General features: G+C 38.4%; 1 protein-coding gene across 3 annotated transcripts in view; it reads right to left on the bottom strand.

Annotated features, from left to right (window-relative positions):
- The window catches only part of FAF1 (Fas associated factor 1), a 299,927-nt gene that overhangs the window by 35,160 nt on the left and 245,177 nt on the right, over positions 1 to 19,590 (bottom strand). For all 3 annotated transcript variants that reach the window (XM_038412503.1, XM_043520083.1, XM_043520084.1), the window contains one exon: positions 17,022 to 17,110. In XM_038412503.1, coding sequence (XP_038268431.1) covers positions 17,022 to 17,110 — 89 coding nt within the window. The remainder of the gene's footprint in view (positions 1 to 17,021; positions 17,111 to 19,590) is intronic.

Genomic DNA, 19,590 nt, shown 5'->3' with positions numbered 1-19,590 from the left:
TGGAAAAGCAAAAACAGAAGCAGCCTGCTGCTGGAGCCTAAGCACTACAGGGACTCTAAGAGCTGGAGGCTGCAGGGAGCTTGCTCATATACCTCTGTACTCTGCTTCTTTGGGGCCAGCTCAACCAAAGCCAGCATTTTCTGCTATGTCCTTCTTCCCTCTACAGTTACAGTGGCTGGAGCAGCTCCAGCCCCACCAGAAGCTCCCCAGTGACAGCAGGTAATAGTGCACTCTGCAGTACAACCATATTTTACAGCTATACCATTATTGATGAGCTTAGCCCTATTAACACCTAATGACCAGTCACCCTAGCTAACAAAACTGACATTTTTAAGAGAGCATTTAAGCAGAAATGATTTGTTCCCTATATTTAATAGAAATGAAATCTCAATGCCTAATGATTTATATATCATATTTTTAAAGTATATTCTGTTAATGTTCCCTTTTATCTACTCATTTTCCCGTACATAAGGGAACAATTTTTCAAATTTATCATTTTTTCCCTAGGCCTTTCTAAAGAACATTTGGCAACTATTCAGTTTGAAATGAGATTATTGGAGAGGTATGAATTAACTGCAATTGTTACGTCATGCAAACATGCCAAGAAGTATCTCAAACAAAACTCTAATGTATTAGCAATTAAAAGAACGCTACATTAGCCTACATCAACAAGAAGCAGTCACAATTACTGGAAAAAAAAAAGAAAAAAGAAGGTAACCAACCCCCAATTTGAGAGTAACAAAATCATTTTACAGTGAACTATTTTCCTTTATAAATATGGGACCAATGCGTTTTCTATAGTCTTCCATTTTTTACATTTGATTAACAGAAGATGCTTGAAACCATCAGTTTGCTGAGAAGGATTGAACTGTGAGTTACAACAGTAATATTTGCAGTGATGGACAAGGATTCTAGCCATTTTGGATAACCTGTTCCCCTCCTGTTCCTGTTTTGCTCCTTACAAGCCCTAGTATGCTGTGCTTCTGACACACAAGGACACATGAAGATAAACCCAAACAGGAAGAAACTAGATGAGACAAGTAGATATTCAGTTATTGGGGGTCCCTCAAAGAATTAAACTGGTATTGTACTTTACTCAAAAGGGAAGAAGGCCTCTTGAACATTACAGAACCTATTCCCTACTTTTCTTGAAGAGTGGGTCATAATGGAGAGCAGAAGACTCTTCTTTTGCCATATTGAGGACTCCCTTATGTATATCACAAATTCAGCTTAAGATTGTGAGAAACAGAATGGTCACAAACTAGCTTATTGAGAGAAGATAGTCTGTCACAGATAGTCTGGGGGAAGAGAGGCATTTTGAAAACCTTCCTAACATTTGCTTCAGAGAGAACCTTTTTAACTTTCAATTTTTGCGACTTGGTACATCAGACTCTAACTGAATTTCAAAGGTCACTCGAAAGTCTAGTGATACCTTAGGGAAAACTGAAAGGTCAGGTGCAAACTACTGCTTCTTTCTTTTCTCAGAAGAATAAGAGGCCATAACTTAACAATGTAATTCCATTAGACTACTTAATCAAAGTCAAAAAGTTAACTAAGACAGGTTTCAAGTTTGTAAAAAAAATTGTCTACTAAAACTCTCATCACAAAAGCCAAATCCCAAACCAGAACTTTGGTAAGAAATACTACATCGATTCTTATTTTGCATTTTAAAACTGCCGAAGAAAAAAGAACAACATTCACAAACAATTATTTGTGCTGAAGATGGAATCTATTTACTTATAGCAAACTATTACTTAGTTCACAAATACTGAATAATTCTATTAAATGGAGCACAGTACCCATTGCTTTAAATTATGTCTTCTAGATGAGAGGAAAGAACTTCCAAAAAGGTTGACACTGTAGGTTCTTTTTCAAGCATCCTGATGTGCATTTCAAGTATTTTCCTAATAGCTTATTTCCTCCTATTCTTGGCAGTGAACAACATCCTCATGGAGGATGGGTTATGAAAAGGATGTCAGGAATGCAAAGATTTATTATGCATGACTGGCTGATCCTGATAGAAAAATGTGAAATCCCATAGCTAAACCTAAATCTAGAGGTAAACAATTACACGGCAGAGATCTTGTACTACTATTCATACTTAGATCTTAAAGTCAAATTCCTAGGTAAACCAGATAGCACTAGTATCTAGAGTTTTTAGCTAGGAAAGAGATGTAATCAAATAAAATGTTTCTATGTATATATTTGTGCTATGCTATAGTCCACTGGTTCTCAACCAGGTGTCCGGGGCCCCCTGAGGGGCCGCAAGCAGGTTTCAGGGGGTCCACCAAAATAAACTGGGCTTCAGCCCCAGGCGGGGCTTGGAGAGGGAGTGCCACCTCAGCTCCCTGACTCACCTCAGCGGGCCACCCAGCCTGTCTAGGTAGGGGGTGGGCCGCAACCAAAAATCACTGCAGAAAGATCTCCCCCTGCCATCAGAAGGGGTTGCTTCACAGCCACTGACTCCACGAGAGGCAGCAGCTAGCCAAGGAGATAAATCACTTCTCCGCCCTGCTACATCAGCACCTCAGGGAGCAGGGCCAAATGGAAAGCAGAAATCTGTGGAGGCAGGTGGCCCACCCCACACGTTGCCTTTGGTCAGAGATCTGCAGGTTTGTCTATTTAAGTTTAGGGGTCCCTGGGTAAAAAAAGGTTGAGAACCACTACTATAGTTGGTTTTACTACTACTTTGCAAGAACAAACAAGTCACTAGGTATTCTGGTAAAGCTATAATACTTTTCTTGTTCGCAGTTACATCCTGGATAAATTTTCAACATTGTATATTGTGTTCTTTTCATTTTAAATGTAGTTCACTGCTCTAGTCAAGTCTCTCCTCCAGAGACATCACACAAAGCAGTGAGGATGACTCATTGTTGCCAGAAAACAAAAACAAAAGAGACATGACAATGTAATGAGAGGACCAGAAGAAAACACTTGGCAAAGGAGCTACCAATATGTAATGGTGAAAGGGTGCAGAAAGTAAAGAAAATTATTAGTTGTGTTACTATGCCAGTAAATGAACAATCTTATAATTTTTTTCATCTATCAAAAAAAAGTATGTTAGTTGAGAACTGCCTTGTGAGACCCCCATTTATGCTGGAATTCAGGCACAGATGGATCATGTTTTGCCCAAGGTCACACAGAAAGTATGGGGCAGAGTTGGCTATTAAATTCAGATTTTCTGAGTTCCAGTCCAATGACACAAGGTATTGTTATAAAATTATGCATATCATAGTTTTATATAATAAAGAAATACTAATAAAGGTAAAAAACCCAGTTGTTTCTTAAAGGGAAAAGTCAAATAATATCCTTCTGTTATTGCTGCAAAATCAAATAATTTCCTACTAGTGTGACAGAACATGAGTTAGATATTAAGAGTGAAAATGAGTCAAGTTTCATGTATTAATTTTATAGGTAAATGCCAATATCCTGAACTGCACAGCCAAGCACATATATTTGGCTCGATCATTCTGAAAGGCAGTGGAGCCAAGTGGATGAAACTTAGCTCTTTCATAGCAGAGACCTGGGTTGTATTTCCAGCTCTTCCAGAAGATACCTCATGCAACCTTATTTGTTAAAATATATATATATATATATATATATATATATATATATATATATATATATATATATAGGGAGTGGAGTCGGGGAATCTACTTGCTTGCTTCCTAGAGTAGGTATAGGAGGCTTCGGTCAATAATAACAATGTTACGAATTGCACAAATATATTAACACCAGTTAGTAGAAGAGGTGAAATAAGAATCCCATGGCTTGTGCCTTCGAGCAGTGGATATTTCATGGGGGTGCATTTCTCTCAGCTTGACAGAGCTGTGAGATGTGGGCTTCTGAGTCAGGTCTGCACAATATAGATGTATTTAGGACTAACTGAGCATGTAGTCACATCCAAATTATTTTTGCAGATTGAAAAATTATGAGAAAAAAGGCATCAGTTTTTAAAAACACATGCAAGTTTTATAAGGTCAAAGTACATATTAAAAACTGCTGGAGTTTTTGAGAACTACAATTTTTAATAAATTTGCTCAAAGTGTATTAATGTGTACACCATTTAAAAATCCTGGTTAATGACCAAATTCTGGTCTCAATTACATGTACTCAATGCCTGCTGAAATCAATGGGAGCTGTGCAGAATTTGGCTGTAAATTCCTGTGCAATTATTTTAATGAGCATACTTTACTATTTTGTAAAGCTGAAAATCAGATTTTTCTTGTTAGCAAAACTGAAAGCCACACACTAATATTTTTCAATGATTCACTTAGTAGCTATATACTTTTTTCCACATCAGTTTGAATTTTTAAGAAAAGCTTTGTTCTTCTGTTCACTATTAATGGTGGAGCATGAAGTTCTACAAACAGCAATGATTACACTTTTCAAACACTTTGCTTTAATATCATATTTTTTAAAGTTTATTTTATTATGGAAGCATGATTCCATTTTGCATCACAACTAAATAAATTCAGTTTTTCAAGATACACTTGCTAAGTGCTTCACAAGTCAATGGACAGCAAGTGACATTTCACCTCCCTGGCAGCAGTCTAACAATATTGTTCACTTAAGGTTGCTGGAAAAACTAGGACACTGACAGTTTATCTTGCACTGGTTCAAAAAGCATAATGTGTGAACAAGATCTTAAACATGATCTTAATCATACCGGAGATCATTACTATTACCATTAATACAATATACACACATTATGTAAGTAGACATATAAAATATATAGTATTATATATTATAAGCATGTGTGTGTGTGCATACATATATAAAGGTGAGGGAAAGCAGTGGTGCTTGAGATGCCACAAAAATTGTGAAAAGCAAACCTTTTCTTTGAAAATAAAATAATAATTATATGAAACAAGTGTAATAGCTCTTTGACTATACATGAATACAGCTGCTGGAATTTCTCATTGTTCAGTTGTCACTCAGAAATGTTACATCATCCAATGTCAAAAAGTTATTATACTATCCATTAGGTGTCAGAATGATGATATAACAAGATTTTTTAATTGACAGCTTACGTGGAAGGAAGTCCTTTTAAAATATTGAAGGGACATAGTGAGATTGCAGCTATTATCCCAGGCATGGCTGAGATAATATTAGCTTGTCTTCTTTTTAGTAAATAAAATAAAATAAAAACCAAATAAGAAGTGGATGAAAGTATCCGTCTTAACTTTTTCTTGAGCTTAAAAGTAACTCTGAGATTTTACATTAAGTTGCCCTTCTTTCATGGAGAACTGAACAGTATTGTTCCCCCAGAATTCTTTTGTGAAGATCTCTCAAGAGAAAATATATTCTCTTATCCTATAAAAAGCTTCTGCAACACAAAGAAAGCCCCATTGTGTTGCAGGAAGCACACCTAATAACAGTATTCATAAGAGTCATTCATTTGGATCAAGGTTCTTCTACTGTTCTTACACAAGTCAGAGCAGGCGCTTCGTTTCGTATGCAGCAAAGGAAAATCCAGGCAAGTGAGGATGGATTTACATACAAAGAAACTGAATGAAACCAACAAACAAAACACCCTCCGCTCACACAAGTACCTTTCTACAGCTGAATTCTGCTTTTGGATGAGCTCACATGACTTCCATTGACTGCAGCAAAAAAGGAAGCCGCCATTCTTACCTTGATGAATTTATAATCTGAACAGACAAGACAAAGGGGGTGGGGAGATACCACTTACAAGCCAAGTGATCAGTGAGGGGTGGTTAGTACCCCATTCATTAAAAAAATAACATATGAGTGGGAGAGAGAGGAAGGGGTAGAAAGAAGGGAATGGGGATTTGAAGGAGGAGGAAGGAAGGGGGTGATGGCAAGAGTAAGAAAAGTAGGGGCAGAAGCATGGAGGATTAGGCAAGAAGAGTCGGGGCTGTGAGGGCAAGGGGTGGAAAGAGACTGGAGCAAACAGCCAATGAGTCAAACTGAAGGAATTTGGAGCTATTGAAACGAAAAAGAACCTGTCAGCTCCCATGGAGGCCTGCTCCATGCTACCAGGCCCCCACCCCTAATGGAAAAAGTCGGAGGCACTCACATTTAAAGGAGTCATGCTGCCATGGTGAACATGGATCTAGGAAGCAGCAGAATGAAGACAATGGGATGCCACATGATTGCCCCAGTTCTCCATGGATGCCTCAAGATCCACCCTTATGGGTACTGAATCACTGATGGGGCCAGAAGGCCATACCTGTTTTTCAATGAACTGCAGCCACTTAGGAAAAAACCTGCGTGCCACTGTGGACAGCTCAGGGAAAACATCTGTTCAGTAAGCCAAGTTGGTCCAAAAGGCAAAACAAGTGTTAATAAGGAATAGGTTAGAAAAAACACTGAAAACGGTGTAATGCCACTATATAAATCCTGGGTAGACTCCCACATGGAATGGTGCTTTCGGTTCTGGTCACTCCAAGAAAGGAGTTAACAGAAGTAGAAGCAGTTCAGTCACAAGTGAAAATTAGAAGTCTGGAAAGATTTCTATATGAACAGAGACTGAAAAAAACAGGACTGTTCTTTTTAAAGAGGCAATGAATAAGAGACATAATAGAATTACACCAAATTAATGAAGACTCTAGAGAAATTATACAGCGCGTTCCTGTTTACTCTTTTTCATAATAGAAGAACATGAGGATATTAACAAAACTGAAAGGCAACAAACTTAAAAGGAAATATTTTTCACACAATACATAATTAATCTATGGAACTCATTGCTACAAGATTTCAGAGGCAAACCGATCAGCAGGAATCAGAAAAGAATTAGCCATTATACAGATGAGAACACCCAAAGTTACACTAGACAGGATAAAAAATAATAAATACTTTTAGAAAAGATGAGTGTGGGCATAAGCCAACCACAAAGTGACAGGCAGAGTCGGGAAGAAACTTTCCCTGCGAGCATAATTCTGTAATTGGCCACTGCAGTGTTTCTGGCACCTTCCTCTGAAGCATCTGTTAGCAGCCATTGTCAGAGACAGGTCTAGGTGGATTTTCTGGTCTGATCTGGAATAGCAATTCCTATGATCCTGCCAACTACACAGGATGGCAAACTTTGCCCTTTTGATGGGATGATTTGGTAGAAAAATCAGCATGCCTTAATGCTGTGGAGTTTTCCATCTAACTTTGGCACTCCTGTGGCCTGTTATGTAGGTCAGGATTTAACTCTGGATCTTGGTTTTGCATGGAGGTTACCTTAGTGAGTTGTGCCAGACCTTACTTCATGGATTGTCCACCAGGGTAAGTTCTATCATAAAGGAAGAAGGAGTAATCACAACCAAACCTTAAGGTCAGCAAAACTTGAGTATATGACTATGAGTTGGAGATTTGCATGTTTGCACAGGGTAGCAGAATCTGCAGAGCTGTCTCTGGGAATGTAAGCCAGAAAGTGGCATTTACAAACGATGAACGTTTATTTGAAATAAACTCTTCATTTCACTGAACCACTCCTGAAGTTAAAAACTACAAATGCTTGAGGCTATTCCTGGGAGTATGAAAGAAAAACACCCTGTTTGTCTAAACAAACCAGTGCAATGAAGGTATTAGTTTGATTCACTGAAGATGACAGATTTGTACATTGTATAACTTAGACACATATGGTGTGGAATACCTATGATATAAAAGTGCATGCAAAATTGCATTCTGCATGTGAGAACCACAGAAGCGATGTCAATGGTTATAACGTTCATATGACAAATGAGATGACATACTTACACTATAAACGGTACCTAGGACAAAACCAGCCATTTAGCTTTTATCCTTTGTTTTAAATGGACTTTTCAAATATCAGAGCTGCTGTACATTTTTTTTTTAAAAGGAGAGAAATCCTTTAGCAAAACTTACTATGGAATGCTTCAGAGTAGCAGCCGTGTTAGTCTGTATTGCATAGTCTGTATTACTATGGAATATTACACTGGGGAGGAAAAAGCTCACATTTGTCCCAATCAGGTTGTTTTAGAATGCTGAAATTGAAGCCTGCTGTGTACAAAGTGACTGGCGAGATGACAGAAGGCTCCTTTCTTGAGCACTTTGCTGAACAAGGGACAGTTAGATATGCGAAGGTAGTTACTATACTGGTAGCACCAAAGAAGGGTTTGCTGAAGAAAGAGGTGGACAATGGCATGTTTTAGAGTGGTGAAGGTATCAGAATCAAATAAGTCATTGGCAAGGGCAGTAATGTAGGGAGCAAGGTAGGGAGACAGGACTACACAATGGAAGAGGGAAGAGATAAAGAGAAGGGAGTATAGTAGAACCTCACTTATTCACACCAGAGACTGCAAGGCTCATTGCAAACTGCAGAATTTTGTACATTAGTTAGGAAAAACACAATATAAATTAAGGATCTCCAAGAACCACTCCACCTGGATAGTTGGCCCCAGATTTTTAAAGTATTTGTTTTGGTGTTGATGCACTGAGCATTGCAACACTGAACTGGTTTAGGAGCGTAAATCTCATTTTCAAAAGGGACTGAGGCATGGGATCCTAAATCCCACTGACTGTCAATGGGATTTTGCTTTCTAAGGGCATAAATCCCTTTTGAAAATGAGATGTTTGCTCCTAAATCAGTTAGGCATTGCAATGCAGAATGCCACAGTGTCTAAATATCCTAAAAATCTGGGGCTTACAACCTGGTCGGCAGCATGGGAGGGTATCTGCTGACAATTTCAGGTCTTGTAGTTAATGCAGAAAACTGCCATTTACAATTCAGGTGAGTTTTTTTTTCCCTGTGAGAGTAGAAATGTCGAAGGAGGGAGATTAAGTACAGAGTTATGAAAATGGCATATATTATTCTAGGTCAAATGAATCACTGTTTAAAAGACAGAGTTTCTGGATGAACAGAGAAACAAACATATTTCTAGAACTAGCTTCTGCTGTGAATTTAAGGTATATTTGTGTCTTTTTTTTTTTTTTAGTTATTATTCAAACCTCCATCCAGCAATTACATAGAAAACAAACCTGCTATTTCCCCCTCAGACCACAGAAATAACTAGAGAAAACAAGCGTGACCTGTGGTCAAAATGAATGCCTTTGACTTTGCATTTCCACACTTTGGTAAGGCTGAGTGTCAATTGTAATGTTTTTACAACAGATTTTCCATTTAAAAAGTTCTTAAATAGATATCCTTTATTTGCAAGTAAAAGTGAAGTGTCAGTTGAGGGCAATTTCGAGTGAATGGAAAGTTTTAATTTGGATTTGTAAAAAGTAAAGTGCTTTTTCAAGCAATTATAGGTAAAATCTATATACGTTGAAGTTTAATCCAAAAGCAAGAGCATTAAAGTTGCCCAACTAGAAAAATAAACATTGTGTTAGACCTACTGTTACTTAAATAACGTGAAGAAGTTGGACCAGCTGTATAACAGTCAATGCTTTTACAGTAATACATTTTGACAGCAAAAATAAAAAGAATGCATTACTGAGATATCATCAAATGAGCCATGTCATTACATGGGAACTCCACCCAGTATAAGCTTGTCAAAAAGTGTTACTGTAATCCTTTGAGAAGTCTCCTCCTCAGGCAAGAAAGGAAAAATGTTTAGGATAGGCTCAGAACAGGTGTGTTGCATTTTAATGCCCGTATTTAATCATGGATCTCTTCACATTAGTTTCATATGTGACAAATTCAGACACTCTTCCTGACATTCATGCAATGCTGAAATGATCAGTCAACAGTCAAATTGAGAGCCAACAAATGTAAACAAAGAAGCTGTGGACATATCTTTTTAGCACTGTACACACCCCAAACACAAAAGACATATTAAATTACCACCATTTTTTTCTTGCTTTTCCAAGATCAGTACTTTGAGGACTGAGGGATGCCATGCAGCCCCATCAGGTTCAGTCAGTTTCTGGTTCAGTGCCCCCCAAGAGCAGAAAACCCTCCATGGAAGGTTGTGGTGGGCCCAAAGGAGACAGTTCAGCTCCAGAAGTGGGTAGTGCTGGCCAGGGGAGGGGGCATAGCTGGGACAGCCCGTGGTATGCACTGGTTCATGACATCACTAGTGTAGCGTCGATTGGCATCATTCCTACAGATCTTCTGAAAGAACTTAACACTGCTTCTGGTGTAGCCACCACCAGAGGGGGGTGGTGGGAACAAGCACAGCTGAATCTTTCCTTGGGACACAGTGGCTTTCTCTCATTGCAGGAAAGTGCCAAATGCAAAGCCTTGTTTCAGTAGGGTCATTCTGACCCATCATCCCTATCTACCAGATAGGTAAGTACCTCATTTTAGTTTGCCAGGCCCAAAAAGAGAAGAAAAAAGGAGAGAAAGAGGGGGAGAGAAAAAGAAATTCCTTCATACCTTGTGTGCCTTGTGACACTACACCCCATATTCTTCACGGTTATATTATGATGATAGGATTATGGCATAATTATGATGCATTTTGTACAAGATGGGTCATATGAGGTGTCATTGGAAAAGTTATGATTTGCTGAAATATGATTATCCTATTAGTATTCATGTATCTTATTTGTATCTAAAGTTAGGGATATTGACTATGTATCTGTATTTCAATCATGCTTACACCCACAGCTAGCCTTTCTGGTACAACAATGAAGGACCCAGACAGGGCTGATGGCCCATCAGCAAAGACAATGGACGCTGAAAGAACTTAATCTTCTTGTGAATGTTTTGGCCAGCTTGTAAGCAATGGCTGCTGTAACACTGCAAGGGCATGTGACCAGACCACATGTCTCTGGACTCCATCTTGGGATGTCAGTATTTTTCCACAAACCGGTCTGGGAACCAAGTTTTGAAAAAGAATTCCTGTCATATGCTAAAGCTATATAAGGCAGGGAGTGACATCTGTTGGTCTTCACTCCCAACACAAGAAGACTCCTGGAAACACCTGAGGAAAAAAAAGACTGAACTGGGGGAAGTGCTGGATCCAGGCTAAAGAGATTTCTAGCCTGTGTATGAAGACCTGAGAAACCCAAGCTATAAAGCTAATGCAGCTTGTGCCTTAAGAATCTCTAAGTCTGCCTGTATCATCAGTTAGAGTGAGAATCTGCTAATTCATATCCAATCAATCTAGTATATTAAGCTTAGTTTTCTTTTTTGTGTATTTGCTAGGTAATCTGCTTTGATCTGTTTGCTATCCCTTATAATCTATCTTTTGTAGTTAATAAATTTGTTTTTGCTTTATCTAAACCAGTGAGTTGGAGTGAAGTGCATGAGAAATTGTACCTCAGGGGCAAAGGCTGTTGCATATTCCTCTCCACATTGAGGGGGAAGTGAACTGGATAATAAATTTATACTGGTTGGGGTTTGGACCAGGGCAGGACGGGGTCCTAGACTGGGAAGCTGGTGGTTATTTTGGCTGTAGCCTCTCTATTATTGGTTTACATGCAGTAGCTGGTCAGAGAGCCTGCATGTAACTGCAGCTGGGTGTGACCCTACTGTGTGTACGCTGGTGGAAGTGTAAGACCGGGGAGTGTGTCTGCAGCTTGTCACGGCAGCAGTGTGAGAGGGAGCTCAGGCTGGTGGGTCAGAGGGCTCAGTGGTAGCCCAGTTCCAGGTGGCACCCTGAGTGAACCTGTCACATGCCTATGTTTATATCCATCCATTGATTTAATCTCCAAGATACATGCTCCATGGGGTTGGTCCATGGTTCTCTAGAACTGGTTATATTGACGACAGTCTGATCATTCACCTTTCAGTCAAGTCAATCTGCTTTCTTCATCTTGCAGTGGTTGGTTGTGCTGGGCTCGAACCTGCCATCTCCTTCTGCTGACCTCTTTACTGAATCTGCCATGGTAACATGCACTCAATAATGGCATACTGCTGATTATGCCTTATAAACCCATTGCACTGTAGCATGGCCAATTCAGTATCAGAAGGGAGATGGAGGTGGTATATTCATGCTGTGCTAGATAGGAGAGTATGATAGATGGTCCACATGGTGACATGGCACAGATGCATTGGGGTCCCCAAAATCTTTGCAAGCCAAGTATGGGTAGTGCGTTGGGGCTAGTAGGGGAAGGAGAGAAGGGATGGTATTTGATTGACTGCCTGGGAGCGATGGGGAGAGAGAAGCTAAGGAAGGCAGAGTTGGCTGCCTGTAGAGGGAGTAAACAAGGAGGAAGAGAGGGTGGGTGAAAAGAACCAGCCTCTTTCCTCACTGAAGTCCAACCCAGCTACAACTATCAAAATACATAGTGTGCACCCCTCTGTCCTGTAACAAGGAAAGCCAATCACCATGACTGCCGATACAAATAAATGAAATACATTTTAATTTTCTGTAAGGCAATTCTTTTGGGACTTTTGGGAAGAAAAAAGTTTAATCAAAATCAAATAAATAAACCCAGAAGTGAAATCCAATTAGCTAATTAAATGTTGAGATTTTTGCATTTCACATTAAAAGTATGCTTCCAAATCACTAATAAAAATCCAATGAAGCAAAACCAGTAAATTATCCTAAAACACTGATACTAAAGCACAACATTTTGCTGACTACATTACTGTTATCAACTAAAGGAGTTACTCCTTTTATTCAGCTAGCAGAAGTCTGTGCTATGGTGCTGAGCATCCCACCTGCAATACCAACCAATGACACGTGAGTGGGAGGTGGTTATAAATTGGTGCTTGAACAGATACCTTCAGCTCCACAGCATGCACCTCTGCCATTTGAGCTAAAGAAGGGACTTCATTAGCTGCCAGCAGTACCAGGCAGTTATCCTGTAGTGGAACAATCACTAGAGGGGGATGCAACATGTGCTATGCGATCATGAATTATGAAGTGTCTGTGTTTTGAAGCTTTTCTATGCATGCAAGTTATAAATCCATCACAAAAGGAAAGTTCAACTATCTATGCTGCTCATTAGTGAATTTTTGTTAATTACAGGAAGTGTATCCAGTTCTCACACATAGTAAAAAGTTCTTTTATGTCTTTATTTACAATTAAGATATACTGCTGGCTTTTCAAACATAAAAGAATGTTCTGTTTATCCCCTTGTGGTTTTATGATGACTTACTGTTGCTATTAAGAAAACAGTAACAGAAACTGAAATCTATATCCTGTTTGCTATTGTCATATTTGTAAAGAAATTGCATGTAACTAAATTAAGTTCATCAACACACAAGAAAAATAGCACAGATGTTTGAACATAAGTTGTCAAAGACAAGATTTAGAAGAAAGTTACACATGTTGTGTATCAAACCACAAAAAAGACAATATTTTTTTCTCATGCCAACACCTTTTGTTAAGCACAAAATGTACATACTACTTATTAAATACTCCCTTTTTGAAATAATACATTACATAATACTGTTTTAAATTTTACTTGCTACTTCAAAGGCTATTGGAGGTTACCCTTTTTATGTTTATTTTATAATAAATACATCTAAGTTATATTCAAATATCTCTGTGTACATAGAATTTATAACATTTGTAAATTTGCCTTCAAAGTTTTTCAAATATTTTCACTAATTAACAATCTACCACCTCCAAAGCAGACTATGCCACATTCCCTCTGGTGCAGATATGTCAGTGTGCTAACAGTGCTTAGGAAACTGGGGGAAATGGGAGAAAAAACACTGCCCAGTGTAGACAAGGGCAAAATTCTGCTCTTAGAGCAATATATTGTAGCAGATCTTACACAGGCAGAATTCCTAATGATGAAACTGGAGTTCTATGTACTTAGGGAGAAGCAAATATCTAAGTTCAAATCCCCAAGATGAAGACACATACTTTGTTAGTGGGGTTCCACAACTATTTGCTCGATAGCAAAGGAATGCAAGACTCAGGATTCGATGTTGAGGTTTCTGCCCCTGTCCATCTTCCTCACTCCATCCTACCTGCTGCTATCCCCCTGAATCCTGCCAATCCTCACTCCATCCTACCCATCTCCCCCGCACTCCTATCCTCCAACACAGACTCCTGCCCATCCTTGGCTTTTGCCCATTTTCCCTGTTCCCCTCCCCACTCTGCTGCTATCCCTCCCACTCCTGCATGGCTCTTGCTCTTTCTCCCCTACTTGTTCTTATTTCTCCCCCTTCTTCTGTCTCTCTCTGCTCCAGTCCCTTTCCCTCCCTCTCTTCCAGCTCCTGCTTCTAACCCTCCAAGCTCCTACTGTTACCACTCACTCTGTCTCTCTTCACCCTCGCCCTGTTCCTTACCCCTCTGTAGTTGAGCCAGGCTTCCTCATCACTCCCTGGCATCAGCAGGATGAGCATTGAGAGCACAAGGCAATCAGTCCTCCAGCGCACAGTTCCTGTGCCAGTGATCACTGGCAGCCAGGATGAGCAATTGCTCAGAAAGTCCTGCTCAGCCCCTAAACCCTCGGATGGAACATGCTCAGTTGCTCTGTGTGGATGGTGCATTTGCAATCAAGCCACCACTCAGTAACTGTGAGAGGATGGGACAAGCTCAGTGCAGATGGAATCTCTAGAGAATTTAGCTAACAACTTCTACTGAGTAGGTGTAAACAGAGATTCTTCAGAGGCTTATAACTTGGGCAAATGTTCACAGGGGCATCAAAAGGCACATCCCTGACACCAGGGCGACCTCTCCCTCCCGCCCCCCACCACCACATTTCAGGTCTCTGCACCAAAGCATGGAGATACTAGAGCTTCTAAAAAAAACTATTGTAATAATTCTTTTAACATGGAGAAAATACATGTATTTTACCCAAACCTCACTCTTGGAATCAACGATTATTTTAGCTGAAACATTCCCAAAAAGTTCAGCCTGAGGCAAATATCATGAGTGAAAATTTCAGCCTCAATTATGTAATTTTGGTAAAGTTATAAGCAAGTGAAAGTAGAATCTTATAAAGGAAAGGTGTTTTGCAACTTTAACTATAGGCATTGCTACCTGAGTCTCCTATAAAAAAAATAGCTTAAATATATAGGTCCAGAAAATTAGTCCCAACAGAGATCTAGCTGCTGTTAGCTATGAGAGAAAAAGAAAATAAATTTTGAAACCACTTAGAAATTTCAATTAGCAATGGGCTTGTACAGTAGGTAATTTTTATAGATGTTGATATCTAGTAGCAGCGACAGAACAAACAGTATTTACAAATCTAGAAGCAAAATTTAAATGAAAAAGTATAATCATGCAACTGAGTTGGAGTTAGTATGAGCACTACACTTTGTCATAATGTTCATTTTCAGTCAGGTTAATGGAAAGGTTCCACATTAATGGGAGTCAGAGTTTTAGAAAACCTGGGAAATGAAATACATGAACCAATAAAGATTCAAGAAATTCCATGCTAAAATCTACCATAATAATAATTACATTTTCATACTTAGACGGCACCTTTCATCTGATGCTCTCAAAGCACAATAGCCATCATGTCATGAGCTCACTTGATTGTGCCTTGGTATTGTGGTATATAAACTTCATCTGTAAATGGTTCCCAGTCCAGAGAAAGCTCTTACACATCTTATATGGAGTAATACAAGGACATACTGAGGTATGTTAAGGATCCTGTTACAATCTGAAATAAACGTTGTTTGTTTTATTGCTCTCTCAACCTTAATGTTACTCCCCAAAGAGCATTAGTGAATTTGCAGTTTGTAGGTAGACTGTTCTTGTTCTAAATACAACAGTATTATGGTGTATGGTTATTCTTACCAGTAAACATAAAAATGAGTTACATTAATTCCACCTTCTTACAGCAGCAGAAATCTAGACTTTTTAGGATACTACTAGTTAGATTTAAGCAACAGGAGGATTTCCCAGCATCCAACAGTGTAGTGATAACTTCCCATCACTCAGTTAACAAGATAGTACAAAATCTTTGTTAGTTAAATTAAAAACAACAACAATGAAGTAAGCTTCTAGAACCACCCATCAAAATAAATCACTGATCTGATTTTAATTAGAAACATAAGATACATTTCTAATTTTAGTTTTGAAATTTGTTGTACATCTTTACAACAACAATAGCACCTCACTCTGTACTCCCATGCTTTGCTGATACAAAATCTATATTTTTACATACTGAACAGTTCAATACAGATTTCAGACCTCAGAATCTTCCTCAGTACTCTCACTTGTAACCTGAATTTTATCTTCTCATGAAGGCACTTAAAATAAATAAATAAAAAACAGACTACTTGCAGCTAAAATGCAATCAAAAATTCAATTATCCTATGCCTTGGATTTGTCTTGTAACCCTCATATTAAAATTTGTGTTTAGTATTAAAGGAATTAAGTTTAATTTCTTTACCAATGAGTTATGGGGAACACAAATGAAGACGAAAAAATTAACTGAGAAATATACATGCAGATAGCGTGCATTCACATTATTATACAACATAATCAGTAAATCTGGTACTAATGAGTCACAAGACTTAAATGTGAAGAATGTGTTTAGTGAATTATTGTCAATCAACGTCTACACACAAGGATAACAATAATCTTGAATGGCAACACACCTATTATTACAAATTCCTAACTAAGTACTTCATTACTTCAAAATGTCACTCTCAATTTATAGAGTAACAGATAAACATCTCTCTACTGTATACCTGGCTCGTGTCTACTTCTATGTAATTGAAACACTGACTGTTTCTGAAAACTTCATATCACTTACACATCATTTCGTTTCAAATGGTGATTCAATGGCACTTTACAAGTCTGTTTGTTCTAAGGCTTCCTTTTAAACCGAGTATTTTATTCTTTATATATAAAAGCATTTAAAAAAATATCAAACTACTTTTGTTTTCCATCTGTGACTTTAAAGATAGGCATGGGGAGTGTTTGTAGTTGTCATTTCCTGGTATGATCGTATTAACCTAGTATAATACTATTGGAAATGTAAACTATTACTCATAACCAATATTCTGAAAAAGAAAACAAAGACCCTGAAAGTGACTAATAAAGCCAATACAAATTGCACTGATCTTTTGAAGGAACCAACTAAATACATAAAGGAGATTTACTATTCCCCCCCCCCATGGAAGATGTGGATTGAAACACAAAGTAACAAACTTTACTGGCACAAAAAGTCTTTTGTTTATCTTTATATTCCCCATCATCCTCAAAATCCATTAGGAGTCTGCAGTAACTGTCAACTCTCACCTCATCCTTTATGTCTTCTTGCTGCTGAGCACTGAAGATTTCCATTGCAGCCATCAGTCTCATCATTAGCTCATCCACTGTTGTGTTACCTAGCAACAAAGGAAGATAGCTGAACTTCATATTATAAAAGTTATTAAAAATGGAAAGTCATTCTAGAATTAATCCATAAGGAATAACTAGTGTTTGAAAAATAGCCGATTAGAAAATACTAATATCTCATTAGAATATTTTTAATTTGCCTTTTTGTTTAAAATTTTTAAAATGCTTCACCAGCAAATCCTAACATGTGCAAATGTAGTCTGAATTTTTCAGTGGTACACAGAGTATTTGTTTTTGTACTGATTGGTAGCATCTCCAAGTTATGTTAGAGAAAAGAATGTGTGAGAATCAATGACTTTTTTTAGCTTTTTGCAACTACTATATATCACTATCTAGGTAGATCTAATCTTAGGTCACATGGGATAGGACATTACTATTAAGACTCTATTGGTGGCTAGGTTAAAAATAAAGAAGTTAAATCTAGAAAAAGCATTCTGAACCCACACGAATGATTCAGCTCAACATTAAATTAAAAATCAGTTTTGTTTTCAGTTGTAACAAGTTTTATTTTTCCGACAGCATATCTATTCCAGATTGAATAGCCCTGGACATGGAAGTCCTACATCTATGCACAAAACAAATCCAGCATAGGCCCCAGAAGTGGATGGTTCCCCATGCTGTCCTAGCAATATGTGTCAACATTCTTCAATAGCGTTGGAAGGTCAGTTCAGTCTCCTACCATGATCCACTTCATCTTTGGTCTCTCTCCTGTGACTGCCAATCAGAGTGCCAACTAGTGCCACCTGTGAGGGTGACTTTGGTATGAGGCCACTTGTCCATTAGGATTAGCAAAGACTGTAACGTCATCTAACATGAGCAACTACACAGCCTTCTGATGAGAATACATTTTAGTTACCGTCAACATAAGCTAGATTTGAACTGGTAACCGGAGGTAAAATTTTCAAGAATGCCTAAGACACTCAGGAGCTGAATTCCCATTTTCCAAAAACTGACTTAGGCCTTTAGGAGCATAAGGCTTACTGAAAGTCATTAAAACTTAGGCTCCCGTGTGCCTTTATCATTTCTGAAAAGGTGCTTTTGAAAATTTACTCCTAGTCTAGTTTTGAAAGGTTTTCTATATTTCATTAGTAGAATCATCTACTCCCCAAACAGAAACAATTGTATTTGTCCTGCTGCACATGCATATGACTTCATAGGGCACTATGCATTTGATGATACAATCCTAAAAGGCATTCATGTTGCATTTCTCTAGGAAACAAACACAGCAAAATTTAATGTGTGTGTCAATTTTTTGCTATAGGTTCAGTCCCAAAATAAAAGGATGCATTTTCTGGGGTAGATCACCATCTTAAAATGTAAAGAGCTAGTACTAGAAATCCCCACACATAATGAAATATACACCCCAGAGCCTGAACTGAAGTAATTTGGAATATTTTATAACAATTCTTAGACTCTGATTCAGCAAGATACTCACACATATGACTAACTTTAAGCAAACAAGCACCATTGACTTCAATGGGATAACTCACATGCTTAAAGTCACACACATGTTTAAGTACCTAGCTGAAGTGGAGCCTATAAACCAGAGTAAATAATATAGTTATTTAATTATTTGTACGGAATAAGCAGATTTAGTAGAGCACAGAACTATTTAACCATGCATTGTCCTTAGGGGAGATAAACTCTGTGGCAGTTGGTGGAAAACGTAGATTTGGAAGTATCCTGTTTAGATTTATTAAAAGGGAAAGTACATGCATAAATAAAAAGTAACTCTTCTGGCCAACTGATGGAAGGAGCACTGGTGATTCCTCCAGAGGAATTATCCATTTGTCCACTCTACAGAAGGAATCGTTGGCAATGAGAGAAGCCAATGATTGCAACAGCAAACAGCTTTTCCTTCTCTCAGGAGGGGACCTGAGGCTGAGACTCTCCCAAGAAAATGCAAGGGGACTAGAATGAATGAGCTAGGTATAAGAAACAAAGCAAATGAGACAGAACTTCATAAAGGCAAACTTAAGAGTAAAGCAAAACAACGGGATGGAAGGAATTCTGCCTCTTTGATGCATTTTAATTTGCAGAGTTATTGAAGAATTGCAATCTAAGGGCACCATCCAAACAACCCTTTCTCACCTGAACAGTCTCAATGAAGTCACTGGGACTACTTAAGTAAGAATGAACTACTCAGGTAAGCAGCAGAATCACTCATTATTTGGACTTTATATTAGCAACTTTGAGTCAGTTGAGGCCCCCCATTCTACAGTCAGATTTACACAGGCGGGCTCATGCCCAAATGGAATACACTAAAGACAACAGGGATCCACGTGATCGCAAGATACCACTCACACAGATCTGATTGCAGGATCGGGGCCAAAACTAGCTCACACTAAATAATGGGGTTAATCACAGCTTGGTGCTCAGCATTTACAAAAAACAATGCAGCTTCCTACATATGGATTTAGAAGCCTATATTTAGCTCCTATTTTAGAAATGTTGGCCCAGACAGTTTAAT

This window comes from Dermochelys coriacea, chromosome 8 (assembly GCF_009764565.3).
Source record: "Dermochelys coriacea isolate rDerCor1 chromosome 8, rDerCor1.pri.v4, whole genome shotgun sequence".
Taxonomy (NCBI): Eukaryota; Metazoa; Chordata; order Testudines; family Dermochelyidae; genus Dermochelys; species Dermochelys coriacea.
Note: the sequence above shows the minus strand (reverse complement) of the source record. Positions and strands in the feature narration are given on the sequence as shown.